Here is a 26,964-nt window from a genome sequence, read left to right as displayed (position 1 = left end):
TGGTGTGAAAAAGTCTGCTTTATTTGAGGTATTGATTGATAAAAGAAGACTGTACAGCAATGACCATAATGTCTGGAAAAAAAGAGGGAGAAAGATGGATATGCAGGTGAGAAAGGGTTAAAATGACCCAAGACACAACACAAGAGTGAACCGTTTTGAAGATGATGGCCAAATCGAGTGGAGACATCACTTTAATATTAAGAAGCTAATAGATGAAAGGACGAGACGATAGAGGCTGAAATGGAAAGACACATCGGTCCTCGTGGTCTTATATAGGGGAAGTCTAGAGCATACGCCAATTATCGAAATACCTGTAGCGCCAGTTTACACAATGGTGATAGAGGAATGATAGATGGAGGAGGAGATAGATGTTATGGAAGAGACAGAGCAATGCATGTAATATATGGGGTCGGGTGCACATGTCCATGTGGGAGACTCACTGGAGTTAATGTCCGCTTTCTCTGTCCCTTTCCTGGAAGACGATACAGTCAGGGCTTAGCACATTCTCTTCATCCTTTTCGGCATCTAAACTCTGCAATGAGAAGAGATCTACAGTGAGAAAAATATTTGAACCTGTCATCAGGTTTGACCGATAAGAGATGCGGCCACCACATTTCAGGCCTGATATACAGCATTCTATAATGCTGTATATCCGCCCCGAACCCGACCTGAAAGATAAGAAAAAGACCTTTTATTAAACTCACCGGCAGAGTGGTCCGCTCCTAGGGGTGTCGCTGGTTTTAGTCCACCGCCTCCCTTCTTCTTGCGAGGCCGTCCTCCTTATTGCTTCAAGTGGATGACACTTCCCTCCATTATCCACACAGTCTCCCTGGCATCGGGCTCCTGCGGAGGCGTACTTCTCTACTGACTAGGACAGAGTAAAGTACTGCAGTGCGCATGTGCCGGGGCTCTTTGACCCTTCATGGCGCCTGCGCACTGTAGTACTTTGCTCTTCCTCAACAGGGCGGAGAAGTACGCCTGTGCAGGAGCGCGATGGCGGGGAGACTGTGTGGATGATGTAAGGACGTGTCATCCACATGAAGCAAGGAGGAGGACGGCATCACAAGAAGAAGGGAGACACCAGACCAAGACCAGCGACACCCCTCAGATGGACCTCCCCGCAGGGGAGTATAATACAAGGTATTTTTCTTATCTCTCAGGCCAGGTTGAGGGCAGATATAATGCTGTATATCAGGTCTGAAAGGTGATGCCCTTACCTCAGATCGGCCAAACCTGGTGACAGGTTCACTTTAAAGGAGCCCTCCAACTGTGGACTTTATGACAGCCAGTGCCCGTCTGGTGTAAACCACCCCTTATAAATTTAGCTCTGCACCATTTTACAATTTAAAAGATGTAATGTATCAGGTTACATCATTTTCAGTACAGCTTAAAGGGAATCTGTCAGCAGGTTTTTGCTATATAATCTGAAAACCGCATGATGTAGTTGTTAAAAAACACAGATTTCAGGGATGCCTCTCTTATCAAGCTCTGTGGTTTGGTTTACTTGCAATGATTATTTTAGCACCAGTTGCTTATTATTGCTCTGACACAGCAGCGCTGTGCCTCCTGGTCCGACTGTCTACAGTTATGTACACGGAGAGCCTGCTGTGGGCAGGGTTAGCTGTGATGTGGGCGGGGTTAGCTGTGATGTGGGTGGGGTTAGCTGTGGTGTGGGCGGGCTTAGCTGTGGTGTGGGCAGGGTTAACTTTCTCAGCTCTGCTTCATGTTAAATTTAAAAGCTCTGATTGTGTCAGAACGGCTAACGGTTAACCAAGTAAACTAAATGACACATCGTTGGACTCAGGGTCTCTTTGCCTACATCATGCTGATCTCATATGAGGTAGCAGAAAACCTGGTGATAGATTCCCTTTAAGTGGGATTATATCCTGTAAGAATTTTATGGCCATTTACAGCTTGTAGCTATTATGTAGTCTATTAAAATATACACAATATATATTAGTATTGAGATATAATATATTGTAAAGAATTTAAATATTGCAATTTAAAAAGAAAAAAATGTTGCCCTAACGATGTGACAAGAATCTATGTGAAGCATACAGCAATTATCATGATTGTGTACCTGTGCCGTACTGCACGCCTCGCTTCCACATATTTTCAGCTTGCTCTGGAGCTCTCTGGATACCACACAAAGAAATTCTGATTGTCCTTCACTACTGTAACTGTATGGAGACCCCAAGTTCACCAGCTTGTAGAAAAGAAGAAAAAAAAGCATATATGCATCATACTTTTACCATTGTTTCCATTTATATATAAATCTTAAAGACGTTTTTTGCTGGTGTAAAATATGCTTAATAGGGTCTAGACTGGTTAAAAATAATTAAGAGGTTGTATTCACCAGTACTGATCCTCCGAAAATCCCTCTCTCCGGTGTCCGCTCAGTCCCTACTCATCTGTGCCTCCTGGTCCTGTTCTCAAAACACCGTGACTGACCAGAAAATGCCTGCTCAGCCGAGCACAAGCTGCAGCCGTGAGCTGCATCAGTCACAGATGGGATGGGCAGGTATTTGCAGCAATATTTAGTGTGTCAAGTGAGTCAGGAAAAAGAGACAAGCAGGGGTGAGTGTCACTTTTATTACCTTTAAAGGGAACCTATAACGCTATTAACCTGAAGCAATGTAGTTGCCACATCAAAAAACTGGATGCTGGGAGAAAATTAACTTTATTCCTGCAAGCTGCCTCTGGCTTGCAGTCATAGAGGCACAGCCGGCAAAGCTTCAGTCACCGCTCAGTACATAGTGAGCGGAGTCTGTAACTACATCCCGTCACTGACTGACAGCCAACTCCACAGTGCATCAAAAACAGCGCAATATAAAAAGCAGATTGTGAGCACAGTGACAGCACATCTACAGGGTGCTGTCACTGTGCTCAGTCTGCTTTTTTATATTGCGCCGTTTTTGAAAATGAGAAATTCCGACAAAATAAATATAGAGTTAATTTATAGTTACTACATATAATAAAGTGGGTTGTAAACTTTCATGTTTGTTGGTTGAATTTTAGGGTGATGGCCTTTACCTGCTCAAATTTCCAGCTGTCAGACATGGTGGAAACCATCTGAGCCAACTCGGCTTCTTGACACTGTAATACCCGGTAGACATGTTTCTGTTGGGACTGGATAGAGTTGTTTGAGGTTAGAAAAATAGATTAGGGGTTTAGATAAGACTTTAGATATGTAGCCTGATCAGAGAAGTAAAATCTAGCCTATGGACACATCCTGAGTAATGCACTCAGTGGTTAAAGGGGTTGTCCACAACCCCTTCTGATTCTGAATGTTTTCCTCTTGTAAAATAATAACACTTAGGGCTCATACCCATCACTGTAAAAAAAAAAGGTCCGATATTCTTCCTGAAGAGTTGAACGAGTGTCATGTGATGTTCATGAGTACAATCTGATTTTTATTATCTAGCATCTGATTGACTATCAAATAACATGCGAATACCATCCATATGCAATGCAATTTTATCATGAGCTTATACATAGAGGAATTCTCTATGTCATTTAAAGGAAATATTCATCGATAGATAGGTAGATGTGAGTGATATATATAATCAGTGCTTTGCATGTGTAGATTTTTATACATGTAATTTAGCAATGAATAATTCAATTTCAGAAAAAAAAATGGATGGGATCCCTCAAAATTTTAATAACCAGCAGAGAGAAAGCAAACAGCTTGGGGCAGATGTTTACAGCCAGGGAAGGGTCTTATACTCATGTAGCTTCCCAGGCTATTAATATCAGCTCACAGCTGTATACTTAGCATTTACTAGTTTTTAAAATGTGGAATCCCCCAAAAAAAAGATGTGGTCACCCCCTATAACTAATAACCAGCAAAGGCTAGGCAGACAGCTGCGGGCTGATATTAATAGGCTAGGAAGGGGCATTAGAAATTGGCCCCATCCCAGACTAAAAACATCAGCTCTCAGCTGCCTCAGAAATGATGCATCGATAAGATGCGCCAAATCTGGCACTTAGCCTCACTCTTCCCACTTGCCCTTGTCAAGAGACATCAAGCCGAAGGGTTAATAATGGAGAGTCATCTATAAGGCACCCCCATTTCTAAGACACGGTTGTGCAGCTCAGTGTCTTGTGGTGATGAGAAAAAGGTGAGCTGTGTTAATGTCCAAAGAACACTATTCACCTCAATGATGTCAACGCGAGCACCATGTGAAATTTTTCATAGCGTTCGCGCTGACATCATTGGGGTGAAAGGAGTTCATTGGCTCTGAGCTCTGATGACTTTTCTGATGGCACCGCGAGTGTGAGATGTTTCTCACGCTTGTGGTGACATCAGTGAGGTGAATGGAGTTCATTGGCTGTGAGCCCCGCTCACCTTTTTGCCGTCACCGCGAGGCACTGGGGTGCACAAGCATGCTCATCTCTGTGTCTCTGCTTCCTAACATTCTGAACTCTTGCATCATGCCAGCGTTCAGTGTGCCAAGTAGATATAGCAGACATAGAGTCGGCTATGGACAAATGGATTATTATTTTCTCAGAGAAGTGAGGAATATATGGTAGTTGGTTATGTTTTTAACTCTTGTACAGGGGACGTGGGCTTCAATGGATTGGGCGTACAGGTGAGTATACGTGTTTTTTGCATTTTTAATTCAATAAAAGGAGTCTGTGTCATTATTTCAAATAAAGGACTTTATTCTGTTTTTTTTTAACACTTTCACTAAGGTGTTAGTAACGGGAGCGTCTTATAGACACCTCTCCATTACTAACCCCTGGGTTTGATGTCACCTGACAATACAAAGGTGACATCAACCCCAACCCTATCACCCAACTTGCTACCGCTACAGGGCAAGCAGGAAGAGCGAGGCTAAGTGCCAGATTTGGCGTAACTTACGGATGAGGAGAGGGGGCCAATATCCATGGTCCCTTCCTAGCCTATTAATATCAGCCCGCAGCTGTCTGCCTAGCCCTTGTTGGTTATTAATTATATTGGGACCCCACGTAATATTTTCTTTAGAGGTCTCTCATTTTAAAAATCAATAAAGGCTAAGTAAAAGGCTGTGAGATGATATTAATAGCACCCTAGGGACACTACATGGGTATTACCACCTACCCTGGCTATAAGCATCAGCCCCCAGCTATCCGCATTCCCTCTGATGGTTATTAAAATGTTTGGGTTCCCAGGCATTTTTTTCTGAAAATGATTAATTTATTCATTAAAAACATGTGCAATAAGCTACACAATCACTGTAACAATTATACAGTATATGTCACTGACATTGTTATATCTATCTATTCTATGTATATATACTGTATCTATTCTATCTATTCTATTTTGACTTGTCACGCTGTGATTTTACAGTACTCGGCAGAGGAAATGTCGGGTTTTCAAGGGCATAGGTGTGTAAAAATTAGACGGCACTTGCATGGTCCGAGTGCCGTGCTATTTTATTATCACACCCATTGACTTGCATTGGCGAATCTCCTCTGATATATGTGAACCACTCGCAGCATGCTGCAATTTTTTTCTCAGTCCGATCTGAGCTGAAAAAAAAATTGCAGAGACTCATAGGGTAATGGTACCGTCACACAGTGCCATTTTCATCGCTACGACGGCACGATCCGTGACGTCGCAGCGTCGTATGATTATCGCTCCAGCGTCGTAGACTGCGGTCACACTTTGCAATCACGGCGCTGGAGCGATGCCGAAGTCCCCGGGTAACCAGGGTAAACATCGGGTTACTAAGCGCAGGGCCGCGCTTAGAAACCCGATGTTTACCCTGGTTACCAGCGTAAACGTAAAAAAACCAAACAGTACATACTCACATTCCGGTGTCTGTCCCCCGGCGTTCTGCTTCTCTGCACTGTGTAAGCACCATAGCCGGAAAGCAGAGCGGTGACGTCACCGCTGTGCTCGCTTTCCAGCCGGCAGGCGCTCACAGCGCAGAGAAGCTGAGACGCAGGAGGACAGACACCGGAATGTGAGTATGTACTGTTTGTTTTTTTTACGTTTACGCTGGTAACCAGGGTAAACATTGGGTTACTAAGCGCGGCCCTGCGCTTAGTTACCCGATGTTTACCCTGGTTACAAGCGAACACATTGCTGGATAGGTGTCACACACAACGATCCAGCGATGTCAGCGGGTGATCAAGCGACGAAAGAAAGTTCCAAACGATCTGCTACGACGTACGATTCTCAGCGTGATGTCTGATCGCAGTAGCGTGTCAGACACAGCGATATCGTAACGATATCGCTAGAACGTCATGAATCGTGCCGTCGTAGCGATGAAAATTTCACTGTGTGACGGTACCCTAACATTGGTCAGAGTGCAATCTGATTTTTTATTGGAATGAACTTGTTCTTTTTTCTCACAGATGAGCATGAGACCTTTTACTGACTTCCGGTGATGGCACTATTTCAGTGGTATACTGTCCACACTTGCTCTCTCACTTCATCCAGACGTATGTGATACGTCCTGAGGAGGGGTGAGTGATACAGCAGCTGATTGATAGCAGGGATTGTGTGTCGTAACAATGTTTTGCGATCCCTGGGAGAGCCAGTGACAACACCATTGGAATGGCGCTGCCACCGGAAGTGAGTATAAGTGTTATTATTTTATAAGGGGGAAACATACGGATTGAGAAGGGGTTGTCTGAGTAGTGGACAACCCCTTTAAGGAATGTACACCTTAATAAACCAATTAAATACATTATAACAATAAAACTAACATAGAAAACAAAGCAACTTTGCAAAATGTGGGAAGATACCCTGTATAGTCTGATCCTGCCATTTTACCACTACCCTATTTCTTGCTAACTAATGTTTTGGGGACAGATTGGAGGTAGTATGATTGCAGGATGAGACTACAAATAGCTTGTCTGTAGTCGGTTACCATGGAAACACAGGCCTCCATAATGGGCTTTCTTGACAATATGACACAGGGTAACTATACAGCAGAGAGTCGGTATCATAGAATCATAGAATGTTAGAGTTGGAAGGGATCTCCAGGGTCATCGTGTCCAACCCCCTGCTCAATGCAGGATCCACTAAACCATCTCAGACAGCCTCTGTATGAAGACTTCCATTGAAGGAGAATTCACCACCTCTCGTGGCAGCCTGTTCCACTCTTGATCACCCTCACTGTCAAAAAGTTTTTTCAAATATCAAATCTGTATCTTCTCCCTTTCACTTTCAGGTATGCAAGCACAGCTCCTGACTCGTCGTACCTGGGTCAACCATACATTATACAGCCAGGCAATGATTTCAATGCCTGCACGTACTGCTTACACACTGTATATATGCAGTGAATGCGGCAGAAGAAATATAGATTCATATGTGACTTCTCCCTTCGATATCAGCTAATTATCAGGTCTTTGGGTATTTTCAAATACCTTGACTTCTGTTTCTCATGTGCTTGCAAAAGGCTCCTACAACATACATTAAATGGACAGACCCCCAATTTGGCCTCTTTCCTCCGGTATAGATCAAGGCTTCAATCATTTATGGCAGGCTGTGTTATTCCATACAGTAATGTCTAGTAAACCCTATATTTCTTTATAATAATGACAGCATATCATACTTCACAACTTTCTTTTAAAAGGAATCCAACAGCTTCCCTGAGGCCCCCAAACGGCCACCATGTATTTATTGCTATCTTTGTACCCTTGCTAACAAGCCCTTTTAAAGGGAACTTTAAAATAATGCTATTAAGCTGCAGATACAGGGTTAATCTGCAGGTTAATAGCGTTCTGACACCATGCACTGCCTGGACTGAGAGCCCCACTGCCAGGAGGAAATGAACTTTATTCCTCCTGGCAGGGTCGCTCTTTCAGTCATAGGGATGGCGCCAGCTGGATTTCAGTCTCCGCTCTGTGCATAGTGACCGGCAACTGTAACCGCCCCCGACATGGACTGACAGCTGGATTAGCATTAGGACTGGCTGTCAGTCAGTGCTAGAAACCTCCTTAGAGAAGCTAAAGAAAACCTAATATGAAAGATTTTTCAGGCAGCAATTATATGGTTCATTTTTTCATGGATGCTTTATATAATATGATGAAGAGGCTACTGGCCACTTATGACACTGCTCATCTCAAGGGGACACATCCGACATCATGAGAAAAGAAACAACCTAAATTATTTTTCATTACATGCACAATATATATTTATTTTATCATTTATATATTATGAATGCAGCGGCGGCCCGTTGCGGGTTTTTCTCATATCTAGTCTTTTATGCCTTATTTTGCAGTTTCCTGCAGTCACATTACGCTAACCCGGTTATTTTGCTGCCTGATAAAAGCAGAATGTTTTGGATTGTTCGGTGAACTGTGTAATGTGTTCCCTATGATTTATTCAGATCTAAGCAGCTGCTCGGTGACAGTCACAAGGATGCACTGCTTTAGCTAGAAGACTACATAAGAGCACCAAGGAGGCGGATGCTCTCATTATCTATATTGCGTCCATCACAGACACTTTTTCCAAATTAATATGTTCTGGACAAGTCCTGGATATCAATGATGAGATCAAAAGACCACAGAACTCCAAAACTCAAACCTCAGCAAAAGACAATTCAGACATTTTTGATGAAACACAATTAGGAAAAGAAAGTCTAGACGTCATGGTTGGTTTACAGAGTTGGTGCAAATCGATTCGCAAGACCCGGTCCATTGGTCACATCAGTAATCTGTGGTCGCTGGGCTGGAGTCCTAAAAAAAGCCTCCTAACACCCATGGCTCTTTTTTTTGATTAGCCTGAAGTAACATCACATGTGGGTCACGCTGCAATGCTGAAATTGCGTCTGGCCGGCTAATCAAAAGAAGAGCCATGGATGCCGGAGAGGTAGGAAGCGGCTCTCAAGCCTCCCATCCAGCGGTCACAGATTACTGATGTGGCTGTTAGACCAAGTCTTACAAGTCGTTTCGCACCAACTCTGTTGTGCCAAGGAGATGTTTGAAAAACACCCAATTGATTCATTTTTTCCCGTACAATGAAAATAGATGACGCACTGACCGTAAATACATAAAAACAGAACGTGTATGGATAAGAGCGGACTGAGATGTGGATTGAAAAAAATTGAATAAATAAGGCCTTAAAGTGTAATAATCCTACTAAATTATCTTATTTTGATCACAAGCAAAATGAGTCCAACATAAGTCACATCCTGTGTCTTTGTGACCACACTTCCTCTTTGTGCCTCGATTTAACCCCTTCATGACCGGAGCTTTTTTCGGTTTTGCGTTTTCATTTTTTGCTCCCCACATTCCCAGAGCCATAACTTTTTTATTTTTTCATCTATGGCCATGTGAGGGCTTATTTTTTTGTGGGACGAGTTGTACTTATGAACGATACCGTTGGTTTTACCATGTCATATACTAGAAAACGGGAAAAAAAATTCCAAGTGAAGCGAAATTGCAAATAAAAAAAGTGCTATTCTACACTTCTTTTTTGTTTGGCTTTTTTGCTAAACTCACTAATTGCTAAAACTGACCTGATATTATGATTCTCCAGGTCATTATGAGTTCATAGACACCAAACATGTCTAGGTTCTTTTTTATGTAAGAGGTGAAAGAAATTTCAAAGTTTGCTAAAAAAAAACAAAAAAACAATTGTGCCATTTTCCGATACCCAGAGCGTCTCCATTTTTCGTGATCTGAGGTTGGGTGAGAGCTTATTTTTTGCGTGCCGAGCTGATGTTTTTAATGATACAATTTTGGTGCAGATACAATCTTTTGATCGCCCGTTATTGCATTTTAATTCAATGTCGCGGTGACCAAAAAACATAATTCTGGCATTTTTATTTTTTTTCTCGCTACGCCATTTAGCGATCAGGTTAAGCCTTTTTTTTATAGATCAGGCAATTCTGAATGCAGTGATACCAAATATGTCTATGTTTGATTTTATTTTCATTGTTTTATTTTGAATGGGGCGAAAGGGGGGTGATTTGAACTTTTATGTTTTTTTTTTATTTTTTCATATTTTTAATCACATTTTTTTTTTCACTTTTGGTATGCTTCAATAGCCTCCATGGGAGACTAGAAGCAGCCATAACTTGATCGGCTCTGCTACATAGAGGCGATGCTCAGATCGCCCCTATGTAGCAGAATTACTGCATTGCTATGAGCGCCGACCACAGGGACCTCAAGGAGACCTCTGGTTGTCATGCTGATGCACCGCTGACCCCCGATCACCTGACGGGTGTGCTTATTTCCGGCCTGATGGCCGAAAGCACGCACTAAATGCCAATATCAGAGTTTGACAGTGGCATTTAACTAGTTAATAGGTGCGGGCGGATTGCGATTCTGCCTGCACCTATTATGGGCACATGTCAGCTGTTGAAAAATGTTGTAGCTTTGAGGTGGGCTCACCGCCGGAGCCCACCTCAAAGCAGGACTTCTGATGTTAGATGTACTATCCCGTCTGATGTCAGAAAGGGGTTAAAGTCGCTGACAACTTCTAGGGCAACCCCTTCTCCATTCTCATATTTCAAAATAATAACACAAGTGCCGTTAAAATTTTTCCCACGGCGCTCGTGCTGATGTTAGTGAGTTGAACTAAGTTCATTGGCTGTGAACTCACAGGGCCTTTCTGACAGCACCGTGAGCGTGTGAACTTTCCCATGCTCGCAGTGATGTCAGTGAGCTGAAAGGAGTTCACCGAGAGGTGCTGAGCTGAGCAATCACGCACAGATCGGTGCCTCTGCTGGATGGCAGGCTTTATAGTTGCATCATGCAACAATGCGGCCTGCCACCTTGATATAGCAGAGCTAGACCCATTGTGAGACAAAATGGATTATTATCTTCTTGGCGAACAGGTGAGGAATATGGTTGTTTATTATTTTAATTGTGTTACAGGGGATATTGGCTTTAGTGGACTGGACGATGACGTGAGTATGGCTTAATTTAGATTAATTAAAGAAGTCTGTGTCAGTCTTTCAATGACTTTATTCTGGTTGTGTGCTTATTTACAAAATAAGTATGGAGTTAGTAATGGGGTCATCTTATAGACACCTCTCCACTACTGACCTCTGGGCTTGATGTCACCTGACAATACAAAGGTGACATCAACCCTCCAAACTATCAACCCACTTGCCACAGCTACAGGGCAACTGGGAAGAGCGAGCCTAAGTGCGCATCTTATGGACGCGCCCTTGCTGGGGCAGCAGAAAGCTTAATTCTTAGTCTGGGAAGGGGCCAATATTCATGGCCCCTTCTTAGGCTATTAATATCAGCCTGAAGCTGTCTGCCTAGCCTTTGTTTGTTATTAAATATAGGGAGACCCTACATCATTTTTGGGAGGGATTTCCCCATTTTAATAACCAGGAAAGGCTAAGTATACAGCTGTAAGCTGATATTAATAGCCTGGGAAGCTCCATGGATATTACTCCTTTCTCTGGCTATAAACATCTACCCCGCTGTCTGCTTTCCCTCTGAAGGTTACTAAAATGTTGGGGGATCCCAAGCAATTTTTTTTCCTAAAATAATTTATTCCGTAATAAAATGCATGTACAGTAAGCTGCACAAGCACTGTACTAATCATATATGTCACTGACATCTGTGTAGCTATCTATTCGATGTAAAAATATATATTCTATCTATTCTATTTTGTCAGGCCATGCTGTGATTTTACTGTATGCGGCAGATGAATTGCTGGCTATTCAAAGGACATCAGTGTGTAAAAATCAGACGGCACTCGCATAGTCCGATTACCATGCGATTTCTTTTCTCACACCCATTAACTTGTATTAGCAAGTCTCGTCCAAGATACGAGGACAATTGCAGCATGCTTCAATTTTTTTTCTCAGTCTGATGTCAGCTGAGAAAAAAATCACAGATGAGCCATTATTCATGTCTTAATATTGGTAAGAGTGTAATCTGATTTTTTTTTTATCGGATTGCACTTGTCCGTTTTCCTCGCAGATGAGTATGAGCCCTTAGGTTGGTGCTGTGAATACTTTCTACCAAATCACTTCCTCACTCAGTCACCATGATCTAGCAAGCAGTTTTTTAGAGTCAATGCCCCTGAAGAAGCTGTGATGGTGAAACTCAGGGTCAGGCAGTTAATTGACATGCCCTATGAAAACGGTTTGGTGTGTTTAGTGTTCCAAGTGATCTGTACTTGATAGGTCTGCAAAAAACAATGGTTTCGACACAGACTTCATGAACACACTTTCTGGTGTCTATTTGGTGAAGGCTAAACGAGAATAGAATATTATTATGTTTGACACTGAGCCGTAAGAATGGATTTTAACGCTACACTGAAGGTGATTTGGACACTATTTTATCTTACCTGTGACTCTGAAAGTATATTTTGCCAGAAACACTGTTTATAAGATACATATCTATAGTGGTTGCAGGGTTTGAATCAAACCTGAGTCCTGAAGCCTAAGGGGGCCAAAAGGTCAGTCTGAGCCATATAAGAAAACCAATACTAATAAGGACTAATAAAGATGCATGGCGACTTCCTTGGAGCTTTTACATTGGGGCTCATTACATTCAAGTTACACCACTGCTATCTACGGTACATATACAGCTCTGGCAAAAATTAAGAGACCACTGCAAAATGTTCAGTTTGTCTGATTTTTCTCTTTCTAGGTATATTTTTGAGTAAAATGTAAATTGTTCTTTTATTCTATAAACTACTGACAACATGTCAAAACAACAACAAGATGCATTGATTGCAGACTTCAAATAATAAAAAAAAAACCAAGTTCATAATCATTTAGAAACAACAATACTAATGTTTTAACTCAGGAAGAGTTCAGGAATCAATATTTTGTGGAATAACCATGATTTTTAATCACAGCTTTCATGCGTCTTGGCATGCTTTCCACCAGTCTTTCACACTGATTTTGGGTGACCTTATGCCACTCCTGGTACAAAAATGTAAGCAGGTCTTTCTTTGATGGCTTGTGACTATCCATCTTCCTCTTGATTACATTCCAGAGGTTTTCAATGGGGTTCAGGTCTGGAGATTGGGCTGCCCATGACGGGGTTTTGATGTGGTGGTCCTTCATCCACACCTTGATTGACCTAGCTGTGTGACATGGCACATTGTTATGCTGGAAAAACCAGTCCTCAGAGTTGGGGAACATTGCCTGAGCAGAAGGAATCAACTGTTTTTCCAGGATAACCTTGTATGCTGCTTGATTCATACGTCCTTCGCTAAGAACAACCTGCCCAATTCCAGCCTTGCTGAAGCATCCCCAGATCATCCCCGATCCTCCACCAAATTTCACAGTGGGTGCAAGACACTGTGGCTTGTACGCCTCTGCGGGTCACCGTCTAACCATTAGACGACCAGGTGGGGGTTGCCTGGTTGCTAGGGAATCCCCACATGTAATCAAGCTGGCTAACAGATGTAAATAAATACAAAATTCATTGCTTGGAACTTCAGAGACATGTTGTCAGTAGTTTATAGAATAAAATAACAATTTACATTTTACTAAAAAAATATACCTATAAAAAGAGAAAAATCAGACAAACTTGAACATCTTGCAGTGGTTTGCCTGAGCTGTAATTTTTCTAAGAATTAACTACTGGGATAGTGTACTATTATATTGCTCTGAATTACCTTATTGATTTCAGCCTCCTCCAATTTCCCATGTATTATTTTCACCAAAGAAGCAATGTTGTAGAACTCGGCCTCTTCTAACACTCCTGCAACGGATACAGCACCATAAACGAGGGATAAACATAAAAAAATGAAGAATATTTATTAAAAACAAACACAAATTTGTTCAACAGTAGGAAAATTCCTTTTTTTTTTGTAAATGTTATCAACATCCTAACCATGATAGAAAAATTTGAGACTTTACAAAAGGATACATACTAAGCCCCCCTTCACATGTCAGTGTCTCCAGTAGGTATGGTGACAATTTTCACTTGTACTGGAGACTCTTACATACGTAGACCCTTTCAAATCTACAGGTCTGCGCACATGTCAGTGTGTTTCCACAGACCGTGTGGAAAATACTTAGACATATCCGTTTTTTGCCTACAACATAGTCCGTAATACGTATCCCACACGTGCAGACCGATGACACACGAATGACATCAGTGTCATCAATGTGACACGTACCCACATCTGGGAAAAGCTTTACAGTTAGGACTGTTCCCAGGCGCCTAGTCTCCATGTGATCAGCGCTACCAGGCGAGAGAGTTGTGGTCAGCACCCGCCATCTGGGTATCACGGTTATTAAACAAATACCTTTAAAAAAAATTTGCATGGGGTCCCCCATCATTTTCCTAACCAGCTGAGGGAAAGCAGACAGCTGGGGGCTGGTGATAATATTATGGGAAGGGGCCAAAAGCCATAAAGGTCCTCAGTCTATTAATAACAGCTCACAGCTGTTTGCTTAGCCTTTACTGTTATTAAAAGGGGGACCCAAATAAAAAGTGATGTTGCGTCCCACCTATTTTTACTAACCAGCAAAGGCTAAACAGACAGCTGTGAGCTGATGGCTGAGAAAGATCCATGGATATGGTCCCTTTGCAGAGAAACAGCCCCAAAGTATGATGTTGCCATGCTTCACAGTAGGTTTGGTGTTCTTTGGCTGCAACTCAGCAGTCTGTCTCCTCCAAACACGACGAGTTTTGTTTCTATCAAACAGTTCTACTTTGGTTTCATCAGAACATATGACATTCTCACAATACTCTTCTGGATAATCCAAATGCTCTCTAGCAAACTTCAGATGGGCCTGGACATGTACTGGCTTAAGCAGGGGGACATGTCTAGTACTGCAGGATCTGAGTCCCTGGCGGCGTAGTGTGTTACTGGTGGTGACCTTTGTTACGGTGATCCCAGCTTTATGCAGGTCATTCACTAGGTTCCTTCGTGTGGTTCTGGGATTTCTGCTCACCGTTCTTGTGATCATTTTGACCCCACGGGGTGAGATCTTGCATGGAGCCCCAGATCGAGGGAGATTATCAGTGGTCTTGTATGTCTTCCATTTTCTTATTATTGCTCCCACAGTTGATTTCATCACACCAAGCTGCTTGCCTATTGCAGATTCAGTCTTCCCAGCCTGGTGCAGGGCTACAATTTTGCTTCTGGTGACCTTTCGACAGCTCTTTGGTCTTCACTATAGTGGAGTTTGGAGTCAGACTGTTTGAGATTATGGACGGTGTCTTTTATACTGATAGCAGGTTCAAACAGATGCCATTACTACATGTAATGAGTAGAGGACAGAGGAGCCTCTTAGGCTACTTTCACACTAGCGTTAACTGCAATACGTCGCAAATGCGTCGTTTTGCCGAAACTACGCATCCAGCAAAAGTTCTTGCTGGATACGTTTTTTCGTCATAGACTAACATTAGCGACGCATTTGCGACGCATTGCCAAACGGTGCGTCCGTTTTGCGACGCTTGGGCGTGTGGTAGCGGACCGTCGGGAGAAAAAAACGTTACATGTAACGTTTTTTGCTCCCGACGGTCCGCTTTTTCCGACCGCGCATGCGCGGCCGGAACTCCGCCCCCACCTCCCCGCACCTCACAATGGGGCAGCGGATGCGTGGGAAAAATGCATCCGCTGCCCCCGTTGTGCGGCGGAGACCACGCTAGCGTCGGGAACGTCGGCCCGACGCACGGCGACGGGTTGTTCCCGACGCTAGTGTGAAAGTAGCCTTAAAGAAGAAGCTACTGGTCTTTGAGAGGCAGAAATCTTGCATGTTTAGGTGACCAAATGCTTATTTCCACCATATTTTGCAAAATAAATCTTACCAAATCAGACAAGGTGATTTTCTGGATTTGTTTTTTCATTTTCATTCTCATAGTTGTGGTCTATCTATGATGTCTATTACAGGCCTCTCTCATCTTTTTAAGTGGGAGAACTTGCACAATTGGTCACTGAGTAAATACTTTTTTCCCCACTGTATGTCCCCATCCTGGTATATGTCCCCCATTCTTGCATATGCTCCTCCAATCCATGTGTATGCTTCCCCATACTTGTATCTGCCCCCAGTCCACATATATACCTGATATATGACCCTCTTCCTGGTAGATATGTCTCCATCCTGGAATATGGCCCTCATTCTTGTATATATGTCCCCATCCTGGTATATGTCCCCCATTCTGGTATATGACCCTCATCCTTGTAGATATGTCCCCATCTTGGTATATGTCCCCTATTTATATATGTCCCCATCCTGGTATATGTCACCCATATATGACCCTCATACCAAGATGGGGACATATCTACCAGGATGAGGGTCATATACCAGGAAGGGGGACATATACCAGGATGGGGACATATACAACCAGGATATGTCCCCCATCCATGTATATATGTCCCCATCTTGGTATATGTCCCCCATCCATGTATATATATATGTCCCCATCCTGTATATGTCCCCCATCCTGTCGGTGCTACGTTGTTCAACGTATAGAAAAAAGAACACAATAAACACTCTACTCACCTTTCTTCCTCTCCCCCGCCGTGCCACGTCACCTTCTAAAGCCAGCAGCTGACTTCAGTGTCCAAGCGACAGGTGCACATGACGTCACTGCCATGCGCCCAGTCTCGTGTATGCTGACGTCAGCCTCTGATTGGCCAGCAGCATTTATTGCTGCGCATGAACACCACGGCCAGTTCGTGCGCTACAATACACTTCAGCTGGATATGAGTCCGAGGACGCAGATCCAGCTGAAGTAGGGGCTGGACAGGGAGGGCTCTGCGCGCCATGGGTTCGCCGCCACTGCCGTAGTTTATAGACCATGGCACGTAAGGGGTTAAACAGCTGAGATCAGCCTTATTGCTTATGTTTTGCATTGCAGCAGGAGCCCCTTATTCTGCTGTGTATGGAGCAAGTTTAGTTCCTGAGCCCACCCTCAACAACGCCATTTAACTTCCACGGTACAGCAGAGGTCATGACGCAGTTCCTTGGACTTACTAGTTGGCCACAAGACTGCTATGTAGCAATTGTTTAAACTGTAAATATGTTTTTTGGATGCACTTATTTTGCATGTGGTCCAGACAATGGATGGCAATGCCCTGCAGCGTTTCCATGACTGGCTGCATTGTCTGGTGGAGGGGAATGATGATGTTCTTGACTGTCAACTAATAAGGAAGGAGGGAGATGCAGATGGTGAGTAGGGAGAGCCCGACCCTCATAAGAAGGCTGAGTATGTGGTAACATGGATGGTCTTCACCACCACAATGTTATACGGGATCGCTAGGAGCAGTTTGGCGGTGCAGACAAAGAGGTGGGCTTGGTGCCAAGAAGAGGACGGGGGTATAGTCACTGTGCAGAGTCTATAGCAGTGTTCCACAACTCCGGTCCTCAAGAGCCACCAACGGGTCATGTTTTCAGGATTCCCAGATTCAGTATGGCCCAGATGGTGGAATTATTGCCTGTGCAGGTGATGCAATTATCACCTGGGCCATACTATGGAAATCCTGAAAACATGACCTGTTGTGGCTCTTGAAGACCGTACTTGAGGAACATTGGTCTATAGGAACCACTATTGGTCTGTATGACAGGTCGGCGAGAAGCATGGCTTGCTAAGAGCCTCCACAGCCTAAACTTCTACAAAGGTGGAGTAAGCAAGGACATGTGATTATGGCCCTCAAAGGCCTGCAAAGAGGGGTGGTCAGCAGAGGAAGGGAACTTCTTAAAGACTAACCGTTGTTTTCATTTTTATTCAATAAATCAATAGTACCCATTACAATAAGAAGTTTTGTAATCTATCTTATTTATCAGAGAAATTAGTTTTCTTCCTCCTGATTGATATTTCACTCTCAATTCATGGGTAAAATCTGTGTTTAGTGAAGACAGATTTTCCCATTACTAATATAGGAGATGACCGTTGGTGCTCATAAAGTTCTATGGAGGGAGGAGCTAGAGGCAGAACCAGATATTCTTCTGCTCGTTTTCCTAAATTGACAGTTCTAGGTTCTCTATAGAACTTGATGAGCACAAACTGTTATCTCCTATCTGAAAATCTGATGTGCCCAGGAGGAGAAAGAAGCGTAACACGGCCTTAACATATGCACAATATAATATCCATCTGTAATGTTCACTCTTTCCTTTAGATTTTTGTGAGTCATAATTTTCTTTGCTTATTGTAGAAAGAATTGTAGTTTTCATTGACATTATTTGGTTTATCATACGATGTACTGAACAATAGGAAAAATATATACAAGTGCATTGAAAAGGTGGAAAAATTGCAATTGTAAGAATTACGTCCTTATTGTATTTATTGAGCAGCAAAAATGACCCGATAGTATGATTCTTCAGATCTCTGATTACTGCATTACCAAATTACATATATTGTATATATGTATATATATATTTACTATATAATTGTCTAAGGGTCACTTCCGTCTGTCCTTCTGTCTGTCTGTCTGTCACGGATATTCATTGGTCGTGGCCTCTGTCTGTCATGGAAATCCAAGTCGCTGATTGGTCGCGGCAAAACGGCCACGAACAATCAGCGGCGGGCACAGTCTGGCGGCAAAATGGCCGCTCCTTACTCCCTGCAGTCAGTGCCCGGCGCCTGCATACTCCCCTCCAGTCACCGCTCACACAGGGTTAATAACAGCGGTAACAGACCGGGTTATGCCGCGGGTAACGCACTCCGTTACCGCTGCTATTAACCCTATGTGTCCCCAACTTTTTACTGCTGCCTATGCAGCATCAATAGTAAAAAAAATGTAATGTTAAAAATAATTTAAAAAAACAAAAAACCTGCTATTCTCACCCTCCGTAGTACGCCGAGCCGCACGCAGCTGCCGCCATCTTCCATTCCCAGAGATGCATTGCAAAATTACCCAGAAGACTTAGCGGTCTCGCAAGACCGCTAAGTCTTCTGGGTAATTTCGCAATGCATCCTGGGAACGGAAGATGGCGACAGCCGCGCGCACATCGCCAGAGCTTCGGTGGATCCTGGTGGGTGAGTATATCACTATTTTTTATTTTAATTATTTTTTTAACAGGGATATGGTGCCCACACTGCTAAATACTACGTGGGCCGTGCGTGGCTGCTATATACTACATGGGCAGTGTGATATACTGCGTGGGCTGTGTGATATACTGAGGGGACTGTGCTATATACTTCATGGGCTGTGTTATATACTGCGTGGGCTGTGTGATATACTGCGAGGGCTGTGCTGTATACTACATGGGCAGTGTGATATACTGCATGGGCAGGGTGATATACTGCGTGGGCTGTGCTATATACTACGTGCCCTGTGTTATATACTGCATGGCCTGTGTTATATACTACGTCGCCTGTGTTATATACTGTGTGGCTGCTATATACTGTTTGTGCTGTGTTATATAGTACGTGGGCTGTGTTATGTACTGCGTGGCCTGTATTAACGCATCGGGTATTCTAGAATATGTATGTATATAGCAGCCACATAGTATATAGCACAGGCCACGTAGTATTTGTCTCCTATATACTACATGCCTCCTATATACTACGTGGCCTGTGCTATATACTATGTGGCTGCTATATACATGCATACATACATATTCTATAATACCTGATGCGTTAGAATCGGGCCACCATCTAGTACATATATATATATATATGTATATATATATATATATTGTTTTTTAAATATATTTTAGTATTTAAAAAGTAAAGAACTTTCTAAAAAAAATGGTGGTTTGCATTCCAATTTTCTGAGAGCCATATATATTTTTTATTTTTGCTGCTGACGGAATTCTATGAGCACTTGTTTTTTGTGTGCGCTAAACTATTAAAATTATTTAATAATTAGTATTAATAAACTATTAATGTCATATTTTTTGTGTTTTCAGCATTTAAGCTACAGTTGAAATATATTTATTTATATTTTGACTAGACTCTTACAGACACGATGATACCAAAAGCCGTATATTTTTTTATTTCATTATTTTTTTAACTGGAAAAAGGGGGGATGATTTAAACTTTCATATATTTCGTTTAGAACATTTATTTTTATTTTTACACCTTCCCAGTGGACTTGAACCTGCAGTGATTTGATTGTTTATACTATATACTGCAAGTCTACAGAGAGTTTATAAGAGGGCCAACATGGCAGCGAACTCATTGATACCAGCGCGGTCCTGTAATAGGACGTCAGCGGTTTAATAAGTCAGTTTGTGAAATGTCTCCCATTCTAAATATTCTACCATCTTCTGAGAATGGAATTATTGAAAAGAGGAGGGAACCGCATGCAACTCTTTAAAGGGGCAAACCACGTAAAGTTACACATTGAGACGTTGAGTGCTGAGGAGCATTGGGCATAAAAGTTGCCAATACTCCGCTGAATCCATAACTGTACAGTCCTCTGGAATTAAGATCAACTCAAAAACTGATCCAAAACCTTAATAACTTGGATTTCCATTGCAGAGTAGTGGCATGCAGCCTTTCATCACCAATCACAATGCCAATCACCAGGTGGAGTGGTGTAAAACAGCCAAACCTGGAATCTGGAGCAGTGGAAATGTGTTTTGTGAGTGATCGGTCACACTTCTCTATCTGGCATCTGATGAACGAGTCTGGGTTTGGTGAGAACATTACCCACCATACTTTATTGTACCAGCTGTTGGTGGAGCAGGGATAATGCCATTGAGTAGTTTTTCAGGGTTCGGCCTCTGCCCCTTAGTTCCAATGAAGAGAGATCTTAATAATTCAGCATACAAGATATTTTGGACAATTATTATAGTCCAATATTGTGGAAACCGTTTGGGGAATCCCCGTTTCTGTTCCCGTGCCCAGTGCACATGATCCATAAAGACGTCGTTGGAGGAGTTTGGTGTGGAAGAACATGACCGGCCAGACACAGCCCTGACCTCAACCCCATCCGACACCTTTGGGATGAACTAGATATTGTGTGCCTGGTCCTCTCCTCTAACATCAGTGTCCGACCTCACAAATGCTCGTCTGGCGTAATGGTTAAAAAATTCCAAGAAACACCTTCAAATTCTTGTACAAAGCCTTTCCAAAACAGTGGACATAGCTGCAAAGTCGTGAAGAAAAGCAAATGTAGTGCCCAATACTTTGCCCATATAGTTTACTTTCCAGGTATTCTCCTTACTCTCCGCAATATAGTAATTAGATAAGAACGTAGCAGGTCACCTTTGCAGCAATCGTGGTGCAGAATAATTCTATATAATTTGGCAGGTATCTTTATATACTATCGCGGCACAGCACTTTTTTAGCACCTGAAATGGACGCGAGACAAGAGCACATAGGGTGCAATAAGGGATACATGAGGGTGGGTGGGTGCTCACTTGGTGGAATTGTGATTTGTCACAACCCCAATAAAATCCTGGGATTTAATAAGACCGTAGAGTCGCGCCAACAGGTAGAAGATCCCCTTCTTCTGTATAAAAATGGATAAAGTAGAGGACAGGCGTTCAGAGATGACGGCGCGGCTTATAGAAGACTGTGGATCCATTGATCTTCTAGGAGAAGTGCAGTCATCTCTAAACGCCTATCCTATACTTTATCCTCTAATTTTCACATGGTATGTTTTTTCTGAGTATGTTTTTGGAGCCAATGTCCAAAAAATAAAGTTTCATACGAAACCGTAAACCGTAAATAAAATATTTTTACCTTCGATGGATATATTCTTATCTATGACCAGTTTACCATATCGCAAGTACCGTAAGATTGCACCAAAGTACGATGGATCCCGGTCAATGAGAAACGCCCCAGTCTCATCCTAAAAACATAAAAGAGGAGATAAAAGCAAATAAAAAGAGAAGGAATGTTAAAAAAATATACAAACGTCCGAGATGATGAAACATTAGCTAAACATTGAGGGTGATGTTAACAACATGATGAGGCCGGAATGATCAGATAGTAGAACGATGAAGCTTGAATGTCTCACCGTCTCAGACAACAACTGGGACTCCTGGCAGAGACGGCAAAGAAAAGAGTTGGGCTCCTGGCAGAGGGTTTGTTTTGTAGTAAGGAACACTGTGCCTCCGACGTTCAGACGCACCCACTTTCCTCCATCAGAAGCAGTTCTCTGTGTGGCAAGGTCATCCGGAACCTCAGGTGGTGGTGACCTCTCCATCTTCTTATTTCATTTGCTTGTATCATGCACACGTTTCTAGTAACTGCAAATCCAAATTATTTCCAAAACAGAGTCCGGGATCTATTCAGGCAACTACGGTAATTCCAGTTCTTACAGAACTCGTTGCCCCTGTCTGATTCCAGCGCAGCTATCGCTGATGTTCATGATTCACTCTTCGCTTGCTTCGCTCCAACAATGCGTTCACTAATTACTCTTTAACCATGACATCTTTTCCTTTTTACTCCTGTCGCGTCTCTTGTTCCCCGGTCGTCGTCCCGATCACCACACCCTCTCTCATGGGATAGGTTGCCACCACAGGTGTGCTTTGCTCAGATACCTATCTCATTGACTCTCTGAGTCCCATCTGTCATTGGATCATGTTTCTCGCTTCCACAACAAGCTGTCAGCAGCGACTCTCACCCTGCCAGTGCTGTTCCCTGATTTTCATTTCTCAATGTGAAACCCCTTCAATGCCAAATGAAATTTGCCTCGTTCTAGAATTGCAAAACGACAATGAATATAACAAGATTAAGAGAAAAAAAAGTCTTGGAAATGTTATGCAATACATAGCCTGCAGGAGCGTGGCTTCTGCAATATTCATGCACAAGTGAAGTTAGTTGACCTCCGGAGTTGTCCCACACCTGTCCAGCAGCAGAGCCTTCACTTCACACTGGTCCATCTGTAGATAGCTTCCCAGGATCAGTTCCTCAATTTATGTTACAATGACCACAGAAATCATTTCTACCCATAAGAACAGGTGCAGATGAGCATATTTTCAGTCTGAGTGCAATCTAACAAAACATTGGATCGCACTCGGACCCATGTTATTCCATGGGGCCGTGCACATGTCCGATTTTTTCCTTGAACAGAACCTGTCCGGGGGAAAAAAAGTTGCAGCATTTTCGGAGTTTGATCCGATATTTGGATCGCACTCAGCCATGTAAGTCAATGAGTCTATGGAAAACCTAGGACTGGATTTGGATGACATCTGATTGTAGTTCGATTTCCATGCACTGACACAATGGAGAAGATGGAGACTTTTTTCTCCATCTTATCCTCATCCAAGAGAATTGAATCACACTCTGAGCAGAGTTTGACCACAGTGTGATTTGTATAAATCGGCCCAATTCTCACGAATAGAACATACGTTTGTCAGCACCTGCCCTAATATGAAAATAATATTATTATTTATTTATATAGCACCATTAATTCCATGGTGCTGTACATGAGAAAGGGGTTACATACAGGGTTATAGATATCGTTTACAGTAAACAAATTTACAGTGACGGACTGGTACAGAGGGGAGAGGACCCTGTCCTTGCGGACTTACATTCTACGGGGTCATGGGGAAGAGACAGAAGGTCGAGGATTGCTGCAGCTCGGGTGGTTGGTGAGGCGGCAGCTCGGATGGTGATGTGGCAGCAGCTCGGGTGGTTGGTGAGGCGGCAGCTCGGGTGGTTGGTGAGGCGGCGGCGGCTCTGGCGGTGGTGAGGCAGCGGAATGGTTATTGCAGGCTGTAGGCTTTCCTGAAGAGATGGGTTTTCAGGTTCCGTCTGATGGATCGGAGGGTGGTGGATAATCGGATGTGTTGAGGCATGGAATTCCAGAGGACGAGGATATTCAGGAGAAATAATAGTCATTATATTAAAAAAAAAAAAAAAGAACACATCGAATACTGTCCATTGACATCCATGAGAATATGGCAACACGTGACAATGTAAGATTGCAAAATATTTTTTTCCACGTTAAAAGTGTCAAAGTGTGCCAGTGATTACCTTGAGCTAATACCAGTTTTAGGTTGCAATCTTCATTCATTTATTCAGTGATTTACAGACCCCTTGAGAAGTACAGTTATATGAAAAAGTTTGGGCACCCCTATTAATCTTAAGCTTAATGTTTTATAAAAATTGTTTTTTTTTGCAACAGCTATTTCAGTTTCATATATCTAATAACTGTTGGACACAGTAATGTTTCTGCCTTGAAATGAGGTTTATTGTACTAACAGAAAATGTGCAATCTGCATTCAAACAAAATTTGACAGGTGCATAAGTATGGGCACCTCACCAGAAAAGTGACATTAATATTTAGTAGATCCTCCTTTTGCAAAAATAACAGCCTCTAGTCGCTTCCTGTAGCTTTTAATGAGTTCCTGGATCCTGGATGGAGGTATTTTTGACCATTCCTCTTTACAAAACAATTCCAGTTCAGTTAAGTTTGATGGTCGCCGAGCATGGACAGCCCTCTTCAAATAATCCCACAGATGTTCAATGATATTCAGGTCTGGGGACTGGGATGGCCATTCCAGAACAGTGTAATTGTTCCTCTGCATTAATGCCTGAGTAGATTTGGAGCGGTGTTTTGGATCATTGTCTTGCTGAAAGATCCATCCCCTGCGTAACTTCAACTTTGTCACTGATTCATGAACATTATTGTCAAGAATCTGCTGATACTGAGAGGAATCCATGCGTCCCTCAACTTTAACAAGATTCCCGGTGCTGGCATTGGCCACACAGCCCCAAAGCGTAATGGAACCTCCACCAAATTTTACTGTGGGTAACAAGTGTTTTTCTTGGAATGCTGTGTTTTTTTGCCGCCATGCATAACGCCTTTTTGTATGACCAAACAACTCAATCTTGGTTTCATCAGTCCACAGGACCTTCTTCCAAAAAGAAATTGGCTTCTCCAAATGTGCTTTTGCATACCTCAGCCGACTCTGTTTGTGGCGTGCTTGCAGAAACGGCTTCTTTCGCATCACTCTCCCATACAGCTTCTCCTTGTGCAAAGTGCGTTGTATAGTTGACCGATGCACAGTGACACCATCTGCAACAAGTTGATGCTGCAGCTCTCTGGGGGTGGTCTGAGGATTGTCCTTGACTGATCTCACCATTCTTCTCTGCCTTTCTGATGTTCTTCTTGGCCTGCCACTTCTGGCCTTAACAAGAACTGTACCTGTGTTCTTCCATTTCCTTACTATGTTCCTCACAGTGGAAATTGACAGGTTAAATCTCTGAGTCAGCTTTTTGTATCCTTCCCCTGAACAACTATGTTGAATAATCTTTGTTTTCAGATCATTTGACAATTGTTTTGAGGAGCCCATGATGCCACTCTTCAGAGGAGATTCAAACAGAAGAACAACTTGCAAGTGGCCACTTTAAGTAGCTTTTCTCATGATTGCATACACCTGGCTATGAAGTTCAAAGCTCAATGAGGTTACAAAACCAAAAAAAGTGCTTTAGTAAGTCAGTAAAAAGTAGCTAGGAGTATTTAAAACAAGAAAATGATAAGGGTGCCCATACTTATGCACCTGTCAAATTTTGTTTGAATGCAGATTGCACATTTTCTGTTAGTACAATAAACCTCATTTCAACGCAGAAACATTACTGTGTCCAACAGTTATTAGATATATGAAACTGAAATAGCTGTTGCAAAAAAAAAAAGTTTTATAAAACATTAAGCTTAAGATTAATAGGGGTGCCCAAACTTTTTCATATAACTGTAGTTTGCAAACCTTGATAACTGAAGAAAGGAAACGACTGAGTGCAATCCTTACACAACAAGTGGAGCAATCATATGCCGCGCATGCATGTCCATCACGCTAATCGAATGGATGACTACAATGTCCAATTTTCAGGATCTGTGGGGGCCTCTGCAGTCAGAACCCAGACAATCTGCAACTTATCACCAATCCTGTTAATAGCTTATACGATGTTAAGAAAAAAGAAAGAAAAAAATACATTCCCTGACGAAGGACTTGATCCGAAACGCGCGTCGGGGCACGTTCCTGCATTCATCTGCATGACCATATAGGTAACCGTTTCACTCAGGTACCCTCATTTATTTGTCCACATTTTGTGCCTGCCATTTTTTACGTTCTGCTTTTCTTCCAATGTGCACTCGGGACAGTCTGCCCGTTTTTGTGTATGTAACAGCTGGCATTTCACACAGTGGCACTGTGTACACAAAGATGACTATATACAGTTCCTTTACACCCATTGTGGTTTTACAGCTATATATGCACCTCATCCCCGTCTTTGACTTTTTCTGTGCCATGCCATTCCTACAAAATTTATTGTGACCACGGCATCTAGGGGGTAGATGTTACATTATTAACTGGGCTTTCATCACTGCCCAATACGATCACAGTGACATACAGGTAAGTTATGATGCCTTAATAAAAGGTATTCCATGATGTACCTGTAAGTCATGTTGACTGGTGATGATGAGCACAAGTACCAGTCACTCGAGTTTGCCGAGGGTGCTCGGATATGCACCGAGTACCGTGAATGTTCGAGTGACATGTTCAAGCCTCCGCGGCCACATGTTTTGGAGCTGTTAGACACCCACAAAACATGCAGGGATTGCCCGTGTATGTCAGGTATGTTTTGTGGCTACAGCCATGAAACATGTGGGGACACAGGGACCTGAGCATGTCACCCGAGCACCCTCGGCAAACTCGAATAATGGATACTTGCGCTTATCACTAATGGTGACTTATGGGGTTAATTTTAATAACCTGTGCTATACAATGAAAAATAAGTCCTGGACAACCCTATTAATGGTCAGACTCTGTTCACACCTGTATTTTAGGTTCTATTTCTTTGCAAAAATGTATCTATTATAAAATTATGCAAATCCGAAACAAAAAGGCTCCACTGACTATAAAGTTGTCCTTCTCATTCCCATTTTGTATCCCCTTTTTTAGCAGAACAAAAAGTTCTGCATTCTGTTTCAGTTGACATCTATTTTAGAACAAATCCTTTTTTGACAGTAATTTTTTTTCTTGGTTCATAAAAAAAAAAAATCAGAACTAAAAGCCCACATGTGAACGTAGCCTTACAAACTCGGAGAAAACAGAACAGGAGCAGAATAACTGCACGGAGCCAGAAATCTTCCAGGAAGTCAGGTTGCGCCAAAGAAAGCTGGCAGATCTTACCTGGATCAATTGTTCTTTCATGGGGTTCTTCCTATAGAGAAGCCTATGG

At 42.6% G+C, this 26,964-nt stretch overlaps 1 protein-coding gene across 2 annotated transcripts; it reads right to left on the bottom strand.

Annotated features, from left to right (window-relative positions):
* Position 1: 1 nt before the first annotated feature.
* On the bottom strand, positions 2-22,332 carry KCTD17 (potassium channel tetramerization domain containing 17). 2 transcript variants are annotated; one of them, XM_077277729.1, is made up of 7 exons: positions 21,794-22,332; positions 21,517-21,625; positions 13,541-13,626; positions 3,034-3,129; positions 2,081-2,206; positions 441-532; positions 2-72 (listed from the first exon to the last, which is right to left on the bottom strand). In XM_077277729.1, exons 1-6 carry the CDS (start codon positions 21,980-21,982, stop codon positions 446-448), a joined length of 693 nt encoding a protein of 230 aa, XP_077133844.1. In that variant the 5' UTR covers positions 21,983-22,332; the 3' UTR covers positions 2-72; positions 441-445. The 2 variants fall into 2 exon arrangements, with proteins under 2 accessions (XP_077133844.1, XP_077133843.1); XM_077277728.1 differs by having other exon boundaries at positions 2-532; positions 21,794-22,329.
* Positions 22,333-26,964: the final 4,632 nt, after the last annotated feature.

The sequence above is a fragment of the Ranitomeya variabilis genome, chromosome 8, assembly GCF_051348905.1.
Source record: "Ranitomeya variabilis isolate aRanVar5 chromosome 8, aRanVar5.hap1, whole genome shotgun sequence".
In the NCBI taxonomy this organism is placed as follows: Eukaryota; Metazoa; Chordata; class Amphibia; order Anura; family Dendrobatidae; genus Ranitomeya; species Ranitomeya variabilis.
This window is presented reverse-complemented; position numbering and strand designations above follow the sequence as displayed.

What these genes read in the sequence shown, in the direction of transcription:
- KCTD17 (XM_077277729.1), bottom strand. Translation starts at nt 21,982, where the DNA reads ATGGAGAGGTCACCACCACCTGAGGTTCCGGATGACCTTGCCACACAG. An exon ending in TAAGAATATATCCATCGAAG is followed by an intron (nt 13,627 to 21,516) that starts GTAAAAATATTT and finishes TATCCGTTGCAG; the next exon opens with GAGTGTTAGAAGAGGCCGAG. An exon ending in AGGAGGCTGAAATCAATAAG is followed by an intron (nt 3,130 to 13,540) that starts GTAATTCAGAGC and finishes AACTCTATCCAG; the next exon opens with TCCCAACAGAAACATGTCTA.